The following is a 17363-nucleotide window of genomic DNA, read 5'->3' on the forward strand; positions in this document are numbered from 1 at the left end:
GAATAAGGATAGAGGGTTGGATCATGGGTTACCAGGTTGTTAGTGAAAACAGGAAGGAATAGAGAATAGAGGGTTGGATCAGGGGTTACCAGGTTGTTAGTGAAAACAGGAAGGACTAAGGATAGAGAATAGATGGTCGGATCATGAGTACCAGGTTGTTAGTGAAAACAGGAAGGAATAGAGAATAGAGGGTTGGATCAGGGGTTGCCAGGTTGTTAGTGAAAACAGGAAGGACTAAGAATAGAGGGTCGGATCATGGGTTACCAGGTTGTTAGTGAAAACAGGAAGGACTAAGAATAGAGGGTCGGATCATGGGTTACCAGGTTGTTAGTGAAAACAGGAAGGACTAAGGATAGAGGGTCGGATCATGGGTTACCAGGTTGTTAGTGAAAACAGGAAGGAATAGAGAATAGACTATTTCTCTCTTGCTCTCTCTTTCTTAATTACAACTCTTACCATGATGTCATATTGATTCTCACACCAGTGTTTTCAGAATTTAACCAATTCTGGTTTCGGACCTGAGGCTCTTCTCACGGAAAATCACCTCTCATCTTCTGAATGTAAAGCAAAACGCTGATGAACACTGAAAAGAAACTGGAGGAACGTGGGAGCCAGATTAAAATCTGTGTACTTTGGACTCGGCAAATACATGTTTATGCCCTTGGGGCCCCTCGATAGAAGATTCCTCCAGTGGTTTATACCAAGACAATTTAACTTACTGTACCATCTCACCAGGAATCGTTTATTAATGCTGTTACTTTATTTATTAAACTATTTCTGTATTATCTATGTATCTCACCAGGAACTAATCGTCCTTTAGTTAATGTCTTTAATTATTTCATCATCCATGTATTAATGTGTCCCCCAGGTCTCACAAAGATCAATCTATTATCAATATTAGTTATATTCATTATTTATTCATCCACATAGTCTTGTGTTATATTACTCACAGGTTCCACACAAGATCAATAAGCATATTACTCACCAATAATTATTAGTCCCTTTTATTTATTGATCTCTTCAGTCATCTATCATAATAATAAAATATGCCATTTAGCAGACTCTTTTTATCCAGTAGTGCGTGCCGTATATTTTGGTAACGTGGGGGGGTCCCAGCGGGAATTGAACCCCGCGGTCCTGGTGTTGTCAGTGCCGCCGTACTCGACCAGCTTGAGTTACAGACGACCCCGTATTCCCGCTTTATCTATCGCCTGGTCCCCTTTAAATGTACTCTACTATCGACCGTTTGTTCATCAGTTAATTCATTATTTCCATCATCTATGTATTCATATCTTATCCATCCACAGGTTCCCCACAATAATTTTATAATATTACTTATAATATATGCCATTTAGACTCTTTTATCCAAAGTGCATAATTGTTTTGTTATATGTATGTATGGGTGGTGCTGGGAATTCAACCCGTTATCATGGCCTTGTATCATGCTCTACAATGTGTGTTTTATTTATTTAACCTTTAACTAGGCAAGTCAGTTAAGAACAAATTCTTATTTACAATGACGGCCTACCGGGGGTTAACTGCTTTGTTCAGGGGCAGGACAACAGATGTTTACCTTGTCAGCTCGGGGATTCAATCCAGAAACCTTTTGTTTACTGGCCCAACGCTCTAACCACTAGGCTCCCTGCCACCTCTGCAGGAGCTAAGATATTTGATGAAGTTTTATCTCTCCCCAGGTCCACACAAGATCAAGTTCATCCCAGAGATGGTGGGTCCCATCCTAGAGATGACTCTGGTCCCAGAGATAGAGCTTAGGAAAGCTACCATCCCCATCTTCTTCGACATGATGCAGTGTGAATTCCACTTCACATGCAGCTTCCAACGGGTCTGTATCAGTCAGACAGTCTGTCGATCAGCCGGTCAATCGGCCAGTCAATCGGCCAGTCAATCAGCCAGTCAATCAGCCAGTCAATCAGCCAGTCAATCGGTCAGTCAGTCAGCCAGTCAGTCAGTCAGTCAATCGGTCAATCAGGCAGTCAGTCAGTCAGTCAGTCAATCGGCCAGTCAATCGGTCAGTCGGTCAGTCAGTATATTAATCAATCAGTCAGATCTACCAATCAATCAGATGTATTGATAAAGCCCTTTTTACATCAGAAGTTTCTACCAGAAGGGTTTACAGTAACCCCACGTTGACCCCAAAGAGCAAGCAGAAGCACAGCGTCAAGGACGGGTGGTAAAAACCTCTAACATCACCCTGCCTGGAGACTAACGTAATGTTGGTAAATGTTTCCAGCTATGAATTGACTCATAATGTAGTTCTAATGTAGCGTTGTCAAGCCCATGTACTGCCCTTATTACGACCACGTCACAGGAAGAGGACTTCATGTCACGCCCATCTTCCAAAGTTCACCCCCTCTTTGCCTTAGTCATATCCCATTGGTCACATGTGGTATTCCACCAATCAAATGTCTAAGTCTCTTGTCTGCTACAGAACAGTATATCCATGTGTTTGTCCAGAGGGTAGACTTCAGAAACATGTGTTTGTCCATGTAGCTTGTAGGTGACTGTTTGTTTCGTTGGTATTACGGTCCGAGTCTAACCCAGTCTCCTGCAGAATTCTCTGCACTGTATCTGCTGTGACTTCCTCTACCATGTTGAAGTTGGCCTGGCCTGTGGCTGTCTCCCAGATCCTCCCAGCCAGCGTAGAAGCACAGGCTGTCTCCCGAATCCTCCCAGCCAGTATAGAAGTACAGGCTGTGTCCCAAATCCTCCCAGCCAGTGTAGAAGTACAGGCTGTGTCCCAAATCCTCCCAGCCAGTATAGAAGTACAGGCTGTCTCCCATATCCTCCCAGCCAGTGTAGAAGTACAGGCTGTCTCCCAGATCCTCCCAGCCAGCGTAGAAGTACAGGCTGTCTCCCGAATCCTCCCAGCCAGTGTAGAAGTACAGGCTGTGTCCCAAATCCTCCCAGCCAGTGTAAAAGTACAGGCTGTGTCCCAAATCCTCCCAGCCAGTATAGAAGTACAGGCTGTCTCCCATATCCTCCCAGCCAATGTAGAAGTACAGGCTGTCTCCCAGATCCTCCCAGCCAGCGTAGAAGTACAGGCTGTCTCCCATATCCTCCCAGCCAGTGTAGAAGTACAGGCTGTCTCCCAGATCCTCCCAGCCAGTGTAGAAGTACAGGCTGTCTCCCAGATCCTCCCAGCCAGTGTAGAAGTACAGGCTGTCTCCCGAATCCTCCCAGCCAGTGTAGAAGTACAGGCTGTCTCCCATATCCTCCCAGCCAGCGTAGAAGTACAGGCTGTCTCCCATATCCTCCCAGCCAGTGTAGAAGTACAGGCTGTCTCCCAGATCCTCCCAGCCAGTGTAGAAGTACAGGCTGTCTCCCAGATCCTCCCAGCCAGTGTAGAAGTACAGGCTGTCTCCCAGATCCTCCCAGCCAGTGTAGAAGTACAGGCTGTCTCTTGAATCCTCCCAGCCAGTGTAGAAGTACAGGCTGTCTCCCGAATCCTGCCAGCCAGTGTAGAAGTACAGGCTGTCTCCCGAATCCTGCCAGCCAGTGTAGAAGTACAGGCTGTCTCCCAAATCCTGCCAGCCAGTGTAGAAGTACAGGCTGTCTCCCAAATCCTCCCAGCCAGTGTAGAAGTACAGGCTGTGTCCCAAATCCTCCCAGCCAGTGTAGAAGTACAGGCTGTCTCCCAGATCCTCCCAGCCAGTGTAGAAGTACAGGCTGTCTCCCATATCCTCCCAGCCAGCGTAGAAGTACAGGCTGTCTCCCATATCCTCCCAGCCAGTGTAGAAGTACAGGCTGTCTCCCAGATCCTCCCAGCCAGTGTAGAAGTACAGGCTGTCTCCCAGATCCTCCCAGCCAGTGTAGAAGTACAGGCTGTCTCCCAGATCCTCCCAGCCAGTGTAGAAGTACAGGCTGTCTCTTGAATCCTCCCAGCCAGTGTAGAAGTACAGGCTGTCTCCCAAATCCTCCCAGCCAGTGTAGAAGTACAGGCTGTCTCCCAGATCCTCCCAGCCAGTGTAGAAGTACAGGCTGTCTCCCAAATCCTGCCAGCCAGTGTAGAAGTACAGGCTGTCTCCCAAATCCTCCCAGCCAGTGTAGAAGTACAGGCTGTGTCCCAAATCCTCCCAGCCAGTGTAGAAGTACAGGCTGTCTCCCAGATCCTCCCAGCCAGTGTAGAAGTACAGGCTGTCTCCCAGATCCTCCCAGCCAGCGTAGAAGTACAGGCTGTCTCCCAGATCCTCCCAGCCAGTGTAGAAGTACAGGCTGTCTCCCAGATCCTCCCAGCCAGCGTAGAAGTACAGGCTGTCTCCCAGATCCTCCCAGCCAGTGTAGAAGTACAGGCTGTCTCCCAGATCCTCCCAGCCAGTGTAGAAGTACAGGCTGTCTCCCAGATCCTCCCAACCAGTGTAGAAGTACAGGCTGTCTCCCAGATCCTCCCAGTCAGTGTAGAAGTGCAGGCTGTCTCCCAGATCCTCCCAGCCAGTGTAGAAGTACAGGCTGTCTCCCAGATCCTCCCAGCCAGTGTAGAAGTACAGGCTGTCTCCCAGATCCTCCCAGCCAGTGTAGAAGTACAGGCTGTCTCCCGAATCCTCCCAGCCAGTGTAGAAGTACAGGCTGTCTCCCGAATCCTGCCAGCCAGTGTAGAAGTACAGGCTGTCTCCCAAATCCTCCCAGTCAGTGTAGAAGTACAGGCTGTCTCCCAAATCATGTTAGATTATGGAGTGAAGGGGAGCCCTGGTAATACAGTTAGTGTCAGACAGTCAGTCTGTTAGAGTTGGGAGTGAAGGGGAGCCCTGGTAATACAGTTAGTGTCAGACAGTCAGTCTGTTAGAGTTGGGAGTGAAGGGAGCCCTGGTAATACAGTTAGTGTCAGACAGTCAGGACCCGACTCTTTGGGAATGACTACATCCTCTTATATCCCCTCTACACTAAAATAGGATCAATTTCATTCACTGCATCCCAAATGGCACCCTATTCCCTATATAGTGCACTACTTTAGACCAGGACCTCTAGGGTAGTAGTGCACTACTTTAGACCAGGACCTCTAGGGTAGTAGTGCACTACTTCTGACCAGGCCCTATATGGAATAGTGCACTACTTTTGACCAGGAACCTGTAGTGCACTATATAGGGAATAGGGTGCCATTTGTGACGTATACCAATGGCTTTCTAGTCTGCAGTCTAAAACGTAGCAGAGAGAGAGAGAGAGTTGCCTTTCTTCCTCCAGAGCGAGACGTCTCCTCTCTTCCTCCAGAGCGTCTCCTCTCTTCCTCCAGAGAGTCTCCTCTCTTCCTCCAGAGCGTCTCCTCTCTTCCTCCAGAGCGTCTCCTCTCTTCCTCCAGAGAGTCTCCTCTCTTCCTCCAGAGCGAGACGTCTCTCCTGACTGACGCAGCAGCAGCAGCACATCAAACAGGCAGTTCACGTCGGAGCAAACGGTCCCACGATAAGTGGATGTGCCGGCTTACCTTCCTTCTGTCGTCTTTCTGAGAAGAAGAAGAGAGAGGGAGGAAGGAAGGGAACTAGAGGAGGTGCTTTCTGCTGTTGCCATGCTCCCCGCTCAGCTGGGAAGAAGGGAGGGAAAGAGAGAGAGAGAATATTAGAGGATGTGTCTTCCTGTCATGGCCTTGCTCCACTTGCTCCCTGCTCAGCCGTAGCCAATCACAGGCAGATAAAGAGAAGTTAGTGAGAGTCATCAGACTGATAATGAAGTGATTTAATATGAGCTCACAGTCCATCAGGCTGAAAGAGAGGTGATTAAACCAAGAGGAGAGGTCCTCTCAACGAGGAGAGAGAGAAGAGACAGGGAGGAGAGACAGGGAGGAGGAGAGAGAGGGATAGAGTGGGGGAACAGAGAGAGATAGAGTGGGTGGGAAAGAGAGGGATAGAGTGGGGGGAAAGAGAGGGAGAGGTTGGGAAAGAGAGGGATAGAGGTGGTAGAAAAGAAGGATAGAGTGGGGGGAAAGAGAGGGAGAGGTTGGGAAAGAGAGGGATAGAGGGGGGGAAAGAGAGGGAGAGGTTGGGAAAGAGAGGGATAGAGGTGGTAGAAAAGAAGGATAGAGTGGGGGGAAAGAGAGGGAGAGGTTGGGAAAGAGAGGGATAGAGGGGGGGAAAGAGAGAGAGAGAGAGAGGGGAGAGAGAGAAAGAAAGAGAAGCGAGGGAGGAGGAGAGGGTAAGAGGAGAGAGAGAGTGAGGGAGGCAGAAAGAGGGAGACAGGAGAGAGACTAATGAATAGAAAAATGATCTGTGCTGATTATGAATGGCTGCTTTCTAATTGCAGTTTGAGAATGAGATCATCACCAAACTGGATCACGAGGTGGAGGGGGGCAGAGGAGACGAGCAGTACAAAGTCCTCTTCCACAAGATGTGAGTGATTCTGTCTGTCATGTCTGCCTGTCTGCCTGTCTGCCTGTCTGCCTGTCTGCTTGTCTTGTCTTGTCTTGTCATGTCTTGTCTTGTCTTGTCTTGTCTTGTCTTGTCTGCCTGCCTGCCTGCCTGCCTGTCTGTCTGTCTGTCTGTCTGTCTGTCTGTCTGTCTGTCTGTCTGCCTGCCTGCCTGCCTGCCTGCCTGCCTGCCTGTCCTCTCTCCTCGTCTCTCTCAATGTAATTGAAGGGCTGTATTGACATGGGAAACATATGTTTACATTGCCAAAGCAAGTGAAATAGATAATAAACCAAAGTGAGATGAACAGGGGAAACATTAGTTTAATATTACACTCACAAAGGTTTTAAAAGAATATAGACATTTCAAATGTGATATTATTGGCTATGTACAGTGTTGTAACAATGTGCAAGTAGTTGAAAGGTAAAATAAACAGATTGTATTAGGTTGTATTTACAATGTTGTTTGTGCTCCACTGGTTGCCCTGTTCTCATGGCAACGGGTCACAAACAGATATGAGAGTTTATTCATGTTTGATTTGTTTTTGAATTCTTTGTGGATCTGTGTGATCAGAGGGAAATATGTGTCTCTAATATGGTCATACATTGGGCAGGAGGTTAGGAAGTGCAGCTCAGTTTCCACCTCATTTTGTGGGCAGTGTGCACATAGCCTGTCTTCTCTTGAGAGCCATGTCTGCCTACGGTGGCCTTTCTCAATAGCAAGGCTATGCTCACTGAGTCTGTAAATAGTCAAAGCTTTCCTTAAGTTTGGGTCAGTCACAGTGGTCAGGTATTCTGCCACTGTGTACTCTCTGTTTAGGGCCAAATAGCATTCTAGTTGCTCTGTTTTTTTGTTAATTCTTTACAATGTGTCAAGTAATTATATTTTTGTAATTATCTTCTCTTTCTCCCCTCTCCCTCCCACCTCTCTCCCCCTCACCTCTCCCTCCTCTCTCCCCCTCACCTCTCCCTCCTCTCTCTCCCTCACCTCTCTCCCCTCTCTCTCTCTCCTCTCTCTCTCCCCCCTCTCTCCCTCACCACTCTCTCCCCTCTCTCTCTCCCCTCTCTCCCTCACCTCTCTCCCTCACCTCTCTCCCTCACTTCTCTCTCTCCCTCACCTCTCTCCCCTCTCTCTCTCTCCTCTCTCTCTCTCCCCTCTCTCCCTCACCACTCTCTCCCCTCTCTCTCTCCCCTCTCTCCCTCACCTCTCTCCCTCACCTCTCTCCCCTCTCTCCCTCACTTCTCTCTCTCCACTCTCTCCCCCCTCTCTCTCTCTACCTCACCTCTCTCCCCTCTCTCTCCCTCACTTCTCTCCCCAGTCTGTTGGAACACTGCAGGAAACACAAGTACCTGTCTAAGAGTGGGGAGATCTTTGTGAGCCTGGTGGTTCGTCTGTTGGAGAGACTCCTGGACTACAGGACCATCATGCACGATGAGAACAAGGAGAACCGGATGAGCTGCACTGTCAACGTGCTGGTAGGAGAGACACTGTTCTATGTTCTGTTCAGATCCGTTGTGGACAGATGTCTGGCTGCGTCCCGCTGCGATGCCCAGCTTACCTGTCGTATTGTGATTGACAGTTGACTTTCCAACTGTTGGAAAGACATTTGAGATTTAAACACCAGCTGCATAACATTCATGGTTGGTATTGGTTAGCGATTTGTTGTCGCTATTTCACTGTCGTAGTTAAACCTTTTCAATGTTTTCATCCTCAGAACTTCTACAAGGAGATAGAGAGAGAGGAGATGTACATCAGGTAGGAAGATGTCTTCATCATCATCTTCCTCAACTACACTTTTCTGTTGTTCTATTGTACTCAGTCCCTCTGTGAAGTCAAGGTCAGGTGTTTTTGTACTCAGTCCCTCTGTGAAGTCAAGGTCAGGTGTTTTTGTACTCAGTGCCTCTGTGAAGTCAAGGTCAGGTGTTTTTGTACTCAGTCCCTCTGTGAAGTCAAGGTCAGGTGTTTTTGTACTCAGTCCCTCTGTGAAGTCGAGGCCAGGTGTTTTTGTACTCAGTCCCTCTGTGAAGTCAAGGCCAGGTGTTTTTGGGCTCAGTCCCTTTGTGAAGTCAAGGTCAGGTGTTTTTGGGCTCAGTCCCTCTGTGAAGTCAAGGCCAGGTGTTTTTTTACTCAGTGCCTCTGTGAAGTCAAGGCCAGGTGTTTTTGTACTCAGTCCCTCTGTGAAGTCAAGGCCAGGTGTTTTTGGGCTCAGTCCCTTTGTGAAGTCAAGGTCAGGTGTTTTTGTACTCAGTCCCTCTGTGAAGTCAAGGTCAGGTGTTTTTGTACTCAGTCCCTCTGTGAAGTCAAGGCCAGGTGTTTTTGTTCTCAGTCCCTCTGTGAAGTCAAGGTCAGGTGTTTTTGTACTCAGTCCCTCTGTGAAGTCAAGGCCAGGCGTTTTTGTACTCAGTCCCTCTGTGAAGTCAAGGCCAGGTGTTTTTGTACTCAGTCCCTCTGTGAGGTCAAGGCCAGGTGTTTTTGTACTCAGTCCCTCTGTGAGGTCAAGGTCAGGTGTTTTTGTACTCAGTCCCTCTGTGAAGTCAAGGCCAGGTGTTTTTGTTCTCAGTCCCTCTGTGAAGTCAAGGCCAGGTGTTTTTGTTCTCCGTCCCTCTGTGAAGTCAAGGTCAGGTGTTTTTGTACTCAGTCCCTCTGTGAAGTCAAGGCCAGGTGTTTTTGTTCTCAGTCCCTCTGTGAAGTCAAGGCCAGGTGTTTTTGTACTCAGTTCCTCTGTGAAGTCAAGGCCAGGTGTTTTTGTACTCAGTTCCTCTGTGAAGAGGTCAGCCCTAGCGGTCCGTCAGTCAGCCCCAGCGGTCCGTCAGTCAGCCCCAGCGGTCCGTCAGTCAGCCCCAGCGGTCCGTCAGTCAGCCCTAGCGGGTCGTCAGTCAGCCCCAGCGGTCCGTCAGTCAGCCCTAGCGTGTCGTCAGTCAGCCCTAGCGGTCTGTCAGTCAGCCCCAGCGGTCCGTCAGTCAGCCCTAGCGGGTCGTCAGTCAGCCCCAGCGGTCCATCAGTCTGCCCTAGCTGTCTGTCAGTCTGCCCTAGCTGTCTGTCAGTCTGCCCTAGTGGTCCGTCAGTCTGCCCTAGCGGTCCATCAGCCCTAGCGGTCCGTCAGTCTGCCCTAGCAGTCTGTCAGTCTGCCCTAGCGGTCCGTCAGTCTGCCCTAGCGGTCCATCAGCCCTAGCGGTCCGTCAGTCTGCCCTAGCTGTCTGTCAGTCTGCCCTAGCGGTCCGTCAGTCTGCCCTAGCGGTCCATCAGCCCTAGCGGTCCGTCAGTCTGCCCTAGCGGTCCATCAGCCCTAGCGGTCCGTCAGTCAGCCCCAGCGGCCCGTCAGTCAGCCCTAGCGGTCCATCAGCCCTAGCTGTGTGTCAGTCAGCCCTAGCAGTCCGTCAGTCAGCCCCAGCGGTCCGTCAGTCAGCCCCAGCGGTCCGTCAGTCAGCCCTTGCTGTCCGTCAGTCAGCCCTAGCGGTCCACCAGCCCTAGTGGTCCGTCAGTCTGCCCTAGCTGTCTGTCAGTCTGCCCTAGCGGTCCGTCAGTATGCCCTAGCGGTCCATCAGCCCTAGCGGTCCATCAGTCTGCCCTAGCGGTCCGTCAGTCTGCCCTAGCAGTCCATGTTGCCGTCTAAAAAGCGTTTTCTGAGATAAAAGGAAAATGTCACCATGAACTGCATCAGTCCACATCCGGAATGGAACCCTATTCCCTATATAGTGCACTACTTTAGACCAGGGCCCACCCTATTCCCTATATAGTGCACTACTTTAGACCAGATGGCACCCTATTCCCTATATAGTGCACTACTTTGGACCAGGACCCACCCTAATCACAATATAGTGCACTACTATTGACCAGGACCGACCCTATTCCCTATATAGTGCACTACTGTTGACCAGGGCCCACCTTATGCCCTATATAGTGCACTACTTTAGACCAGGACCCACATAGGGCTCTGTTCAGCAGTAGTGCACTATGTAGTGACTAGGGGACATTTCAGACACAGTTGACTTGTCTCTGTCCGTGGTCACCATGGTGAAGTCATATTGAAGCCCACCAAGGTGTGTACAGTTGACTCATGTGTCCTCTGTCCGGACAGGTACCTGTACAAGCTGTGTGACCTCCACAAGGAGTGTACAGTTGACTCATGTGTCCTCTGTCCGGACAGGTACCTGTACAAGCTGTGTGACCTCCACAAGGAGTGTACAGTTGACTCATGTGTCCTCTGTCCGGACAGGTACCTGTACAAGCTGTGTGACCTCCACAAGGAGTGTACAGTTGACTCATGTGTCCTCTGTCCGGACAGGTACCTGTACAAGCTGTGTGACCTCCACAAGGAGTGTACAGTTGACTCATGTGTCCTCTGTCCGGACAGGTACCTGTACAAGCTGTGTGACCTCCACAAGGAGTGTACAGTTGACTCATGTGTCCTCTGTCCGGACAGGTACCTGTACAAGCTGTGTGACCTCCACAAGGAGTGTACAGTTGACTCATGTGTCCTCTGTCCGGACAGGTACCTGTACAAGCTGTGTGACCTCCACAAGGAGTGTGACAACTACACTGAAGCTGCCTACACACTGCTGCTGCACGCTAAGCTGCTCAAGGTATTCACACACACACACACACACACACACACACACACACACACACACACACACACACACACACACACACACACACACACACACACACACACACGCATACACACACACACACACACACACACACACACACACTCACACTCACACAAACACTCTCTCACTATCTTTCTCCCTCTCTCCCTCTCTTTCCTTCTATCTCTCTCTCTCTCTCTCTCTCCCTCTGTGTATCTCCCTCTTTCCTTCTATCTATCTCTCTCCCTCCCTCTCTCTCTCTCCTTCTCTTTCCTTATATCTCCCTCTCTCTCTCTCTTTCCTTCTATCTCTCTCTCTCTCTCCCTCTGTCTATCTCTCTCTCCCTATTTCCTTCTATCTCTCCCTCTCCCTCCCCCTCTCTCTCTATATGAATTGATAGTGTGAAATGTGTGTGTTTTAGCGTCTGTTGAATAGCAGCAGTTGTAGAGGACAAACCCCCAGTAAGCTGTGATCATATAGATGGCTCTTAACCTTGCAGTAGCAGAGGTGTAACCGTGAATATCAATGTGTTGTGGAACAGGATCTGGATAGCAGCCATACTTCCAACCCTGTTTTAATCCTCCCTCTGTCAGGACAGGACTGATGAGAGAGGAGAAGAATGGAGAGAGAGGAGGAGGATAGTGAGAGGAGGGAGGGAGGGAGGTAGGGAGAGAGGGAGAGAGGGAGAGCTGAAGAGAGTAGAATAATGGAGAGGGTAGTGAGAGGAGAGCGGGAGAGATGGAGGAAGAGGAGAAAAGGGAGAGAAAGGGGGAGGAGAGGAATGGAGAGAGAGAAAAGAGGGGAGGATAATAATAGGGTGAGAGGAGAGACAGAGAGAGAGAGAAAGGAGGGGAGGAGAGACAGAGAGAGAACATTAAAGAGTTGGAGGGTTTCTTCACCTTGTTACAGAGAATGAATGGCAGAAAGAAGAGAGGAAAAGAGCCCTGTCCCCTTTGTCCCCTGTCCCCCTATCCCCTCTTTATGACAAGGACTGAACTTCTCAGTGTCCCCTGTCCCCCTATCCCCTCTTTATGACAAGGACTGAACTTCTCAGTGTCCCCTGTCCCCTCTCCCCTGTCCCCTCTGTCCCCTGTCCCCCTGTCACCTCTTTATGACAATGACTGCTTTATTTGTATTGCTTTTAAATCTTTTAAATGATTTTTTCAATCTTATTAACACTTTGTTCTAGCTAGCTATTTGTGTAGGTAGCTATCAAGTAAACACAATGATATAGTCACTAGTAGTGACATCCTTGCCTACATACTAAAGAGAGAGAAGAAGATAACGTAATCTACCACGGTTACTAGTGGTGATGTACAATATTATTCTACCATGGTTACTAGTGTGTGATAGTGACGTACAATATTATTCTACCATGGTTACTAGTGTGTGATAGTGATGTACAGTATTATTCTACCATGGTTACTAGTGTGTTGTAGTGATGTACAGTATTATTCTACCATGGTTACTAGTGTGTTGTAGTGATGTACAGTATTATTCTACCATGGTTACTAGTGTGTGATAGTGACGTACAATATTATTCTACCATGGTTACTAGTGTGTGATAGTGATGTACAGTATTATTCTACCATGGTTACTAGTGTGTTGTAGTGATGTACAGTATTATTCTACCATGGTTACTAGTGTGTTGTAGTGATGTACAGTATTATTCTACCATGGTTACTAGTGTGTTGTAGTGATGTACAGTATTATTCTACCATGGTTACTAGTGTGTTGTAGTGACGTACAGTATTATTCTACCATGGTTACTAGTGTGTTGTAGTGACGTACAGTATTATTCTACCATGGTTACTAGTGTGTTGTAGTGATGTACAATATTATTCTACCATGGTTACTAGTGTGTTATAGTGACGTACAGTATTATTCTACCATGGTTACTAGTGTGTTATAGTGATGTACAGTATTATTCTACCATGGTTACTAGTGTGTTGTAGTGACGTACAGTATTATTCTACCATGGTTACTAGTGTGTTGTAGTGATGTACAGTATTATTCTACCATGGTTACTAGTGTGTTGTAGTGATGTACAGTATTATTCTACCATGGTTACTAGTGTGTTGTAGTGATGTACAGTATTATTCTACCATGGTTACTAGTGTGTGATAGTGATGTACAGTATTATTCTACCATGGTTACTAGTGTGTTGTAGTGACGTACAGTATTATTCTACCATGGTTACTAGTGTGTGATAGTGATGTACAATATTATTCTACCATGGTTACTAGTGTGTGATAGTGACGTACAGTATTATTCTACCATGGTTACTAGTGTGTTGTAGTGATGTACAGTATTATTCTACCATGGTTACTAGTGTGTGATAGTGATGTACAGTATTATTCTACCATGGTTACTAGTGTTTGATAGTGATGTACAGTATTATTCTACCATGGTTACTAGTGTGTTGTAGTGATGTACAGTATTATTCTACCATGGTTACTAGTGTGTTGTAGTGATGTACAGTATTATTCTACCACGGTTACTAGTGTGTGATAGTGACGTACAGTATTATTCTACCATGGTTACTAGTGTGTTATAGTGACGTACAGTATTATTCTACCATGGTTACTAGTGTGTTGTAGTGATGTACAGTATTATTCTACCATGGTTACTAGTGTGTGATAGTGATGTACAATATTATTCTACCATGGTTACTAGTGTGTGATAGTGATGTACAGTATTATTCTACCATGGTTACTAGTGTGTTATAGTGACGTACAGTATTATTCTACCATGGTTACTAGTGTGTTGTAGTGACGTACAGTATTATTCTACCATGGTTACTAGTGTGTGATAGTGACGTACAGTATTATTCTACCATGGTTACTAGTGTGTTATAGTGACGTACAGTATTATTCTACCATGGTTACTAGTGTGTGATAGTGATGTACAGTATTATTCTACCATGGTTACTAGTGTGTTATAGTGACGTACAGTATTATTCTACCATGGTTACTAGTGTGTGATAGTGATGTACAGTATTATTCTACCATGGTTACTAGTGTGTGATAGTGACGTACAGTATTATTCTACCATGGTTACTAGTGTGTGATAGTGATGTACAGTATTATTCTACCATGGTTACTAGTGTGTGATAGTGATGTACAGTATTATTCTACCATGGTTACTAGTGTGTTGTAGTGATGTACAGTATTATTCTACCATGGTTACTAGTGTTTGATAGTGATGTACAATATTATTCTACCATGGTTACTAGTATGTGATAGTGATGTACAGTATTATTCTACCATGGTTACTAGTGTGTGATAGTGATGTACAGTATTATTCTACCATGGTTACTAGTGTGTGATAGTGACGTACAGTATTATTCTACCATGGTTACTAGTGTGTGATAGTGATGTACAGTATTATTCTACCATGGTTACTAGTGTGTGATAGTGATGTACAGTATTATTCTACCATGGTTACTAGTTTGTTGTAGTGATGTACAATATTATTCTACCATGGTTACTAGTGTGTTATAGTGATTTACAGTATTATTCTACCATGGTTACTAGTGTTTGATAGTGATGTACAGTATTATTCTACCATGGTTACTAGTGTGTGATAGTGATGTACAGTATTATTCTACCATGGTTACTAGTGTGTGATAGTGATGTACAATATTATTCTACCATGGTTACTAGTGTGTTGTAGTGATGTACAATATTATTCTACCATGGTTACTAGTGTGTGATAGTGATGTACAATATTATTCTACCATGGTTACTAGTGTGTGATAGTGAGGTACAGTATTATTCTACCATGGTTACTAGTGTGTTGTAGTGATGTACAGTATTATTCTACCATGGTTACTAGTGTGTGATAGTGACGTACAATATTATTCTACCATGGTTACTAGTGTGTTGTAGTGATGTACAGTATTATTCTACCATGGTTACTAGTGTGTGATAGTGGCGTACAGTATTATTCTACCATGGTTACTAGTGTGTGATAGTGACGTACAGTATTATTCTACCATGGTTACTAGTGTGTTGTAGTGATGTACAGTATTATTCTACCATGGTTACTAGTGTGGTATAGTGATGTACAGTATTATTCTACCATGGTTACTAGTGTGTTGTAGTGCTGTACAGTATTATTCTACCATGGTTACTAGTGTTTGATAGTGATGTACAGTATTATTCTACCATGGTTACTAGTGTGTGATAGTGATGTACAGTATTATTCTACCATGGTTACTAGTGTGTGATAGTGATGTACAATATTATTCTACCATGGTTACTAGTGTGTTGTAGTGATGTACAATATTATTCTACCATGGTTACTAGTGTGTGATAGTGATGTACAATATTATTCTACCATGGTTACTAGTGTGTGATAGTGACGTACAGTATTATTCTACCATGGTTACTAGTGTGTTGTAGTGATGTACAGTATTATTCTACCATGGTTACTAGTGTGTGATAGTGTCGTACAATATTATTCTACCATGGTTACTAGTGTGTTGTAGTGATGTACAGTATTATTCTACCATGGTTACTAGTGTGTGATAGTGACGTACAGTATTATTCTACCATGGTTACTAGTGTGTTGTAGTGATGTACAGTATTATTCTACCATGGTTACTAGTGTGTGATAGTGACGTACAGTATTATTCTACCATGGTTACTAGTGTGTTGTAGTGATGTACAGTATTATTCTACCATGGTTACTAGTGTGGTATAGTGATGTACAGTATTATTCTACCATGGTTACTAGTGTGTTGTAGTGCTGTACAGTATTATTCTACCATGGTTACTAGTGTTTGATAGTGATGTACAGTATTATTCTACCATGGTTACTAGTGTGTGATAGTGATGTACAGTATTATTCTACCATGGTTACTAGTGTGTGATAGTGATGTACAATATTATTCTACCATGGTTACTAGTGTGTTGTAGTGATGTACAATATTATTCTACCATGGTTACTAGTGTGTGATAGTGATGTACAATATTATTCTACCATGGTTACTAGTGTGTGATAGTGACGTACAGTATTATTCTACCATGGTTACTAGTGTGTTGTAGTGATGTACAGTATTATTCTACCATGGTTACTAGTGTGTGATAGTGTCGTACAATATTATTCTACCATGGTTACTAGTGTGTTGTAGTGATGTACAGTATTATTCTACCATGGTTACTAGTGTGTGATAGTGACGTACAGTATTATTCTACCATGGTTACTAGTGTGTGATAGTGACGTACAGTATTATTCTACCATGGTTACTAGTGTGTGATAGTGACGTACAGTATTATTCTACCATGGTTACTAGTGTGTTGTAGTGATGTACAGTATTATTCTACCATGGTTACTAGTGTGGTATAGTGATGTACAGTATTATTCTACCATGGTTACTAGTGTGTTGTAGTGACGTACAGTATTATTCTACCATGGTTACTAGTGTGTTGTAGTGATGTACAGTATTATTCTACCATGGTTACTAGTGTGTTGTAGTGATGTACAGTATTATTCTACCATGGTTACTAGTGTGTGATAGTGACGTACAGTATTATTCTACCATGGTTACTAGTGTTATAGTGGTGTACAATATTATTCTACCATGGTTGCTAGTGGTATAGTGGTGTACAATATTATTCTACCATGGTTACTAGTGTGTTATAGTGATGTACAATATTATTCTACCATGGTTACTAGTGTGTGATAGTGACGTACAATATTATTCTACCATGGTTACTAGTGTGTGATAGTGATGTACAGTATTATTCTACCATGGTTACTAGTGTGTGATAGTGATGTACAGTATTATTCTACCATGGTTACTAGTGTGTTATAGTGATGTACAATACTATTCTACCATGGTTACTAGTGTGTTGTAGTGATGTACAGTATTATTCTACCATGGTTACTAGTGTGTTGTAGTGATGTACAGTATTATTCTACCATGGTTACTAGTGTGTGATAGTGATGTACAGTATTATTCTACCATGGTTACTAGTGTGTGATAGTGATGTACAGTATTATTCTACCATGGTTACTAGTGTGTGATAGCGATGTACAGTATTATTCTACCATGGTTACTAGTGTGTTGTAGTGATGTACAGTATTATTCTACCATGGTTACTAGTGTGTTATAGTGATGTACAATATTATTCTACCATGGTTACTAGTGTGTTATAGTGATGTACAGTATTATTCTACCATGGTTACTAGTGTGTTGTAGTGATGTACAGTATTATTCTACCATGGTTACTAGTGTGTTGTAGTGATGTACAGTATTATTCTACCATGGTTACTAGTGTGTGATAGTGATGTACAGTATTATTCTACCATGGTTACTAGTGTGTTGTAGTGATGTACAGTATTATTCTACCATGGTTACTAGTGTATGATAGTGATGTACAGTATTATTCTACCATGGTTACTAGTGTGTTATATT

General features: G+C 45.0%; 1 protein-coding gene across 1 annotated transcript in view; it reads left to right on the top strand.

Moving 5' to 3' along the window:
- Positions 1 to 17363, top strand: part of LOC139569900 (dedicator of cytokinesis protein 1-like) — a gene marked incomplete at its 3' end in the record, with an annotated part of 159581 nt that overhangs the window by 105609 nt on the left and 36609 nt on the right. The window contains exons 6-10 of the mRNA XM_071391225.1: positions 1695 to 1843; positions 6247 to 6332; positions 7666 to 7822; positions 8062 to 8102; positions 10840 to 10930. Coding sequence (XP_071247326.1) covers positions 1695 to 1843; positions 6247 to 6332; positions 7666 to 7822; positions 8062 to 8102; positions 10840 to 10930 — 524 coding nt within the window. The remainder of the gene's footprint in view (positions 1 to 1694; positions 1844 to 6246; positions 6333 to 7665; positions 7823 to 8061; positions 8103 to 10839; positions 10931 to 17363) is intronic.

Source organism: Salvelinus alpinus, chromosome 3 (assembly GCF_045679555.1).
Source record: "Salvelinus alpinus chromosome 3, SLU_Salpinus.1, whole genome shotgun sequence".
Lineage (NCBI taxonomy): Eukaryota > Metazoa > Chordata > Actinopteri > Salmoniformes > Salmonidae > Salvelinus > Salvelinus alpinus.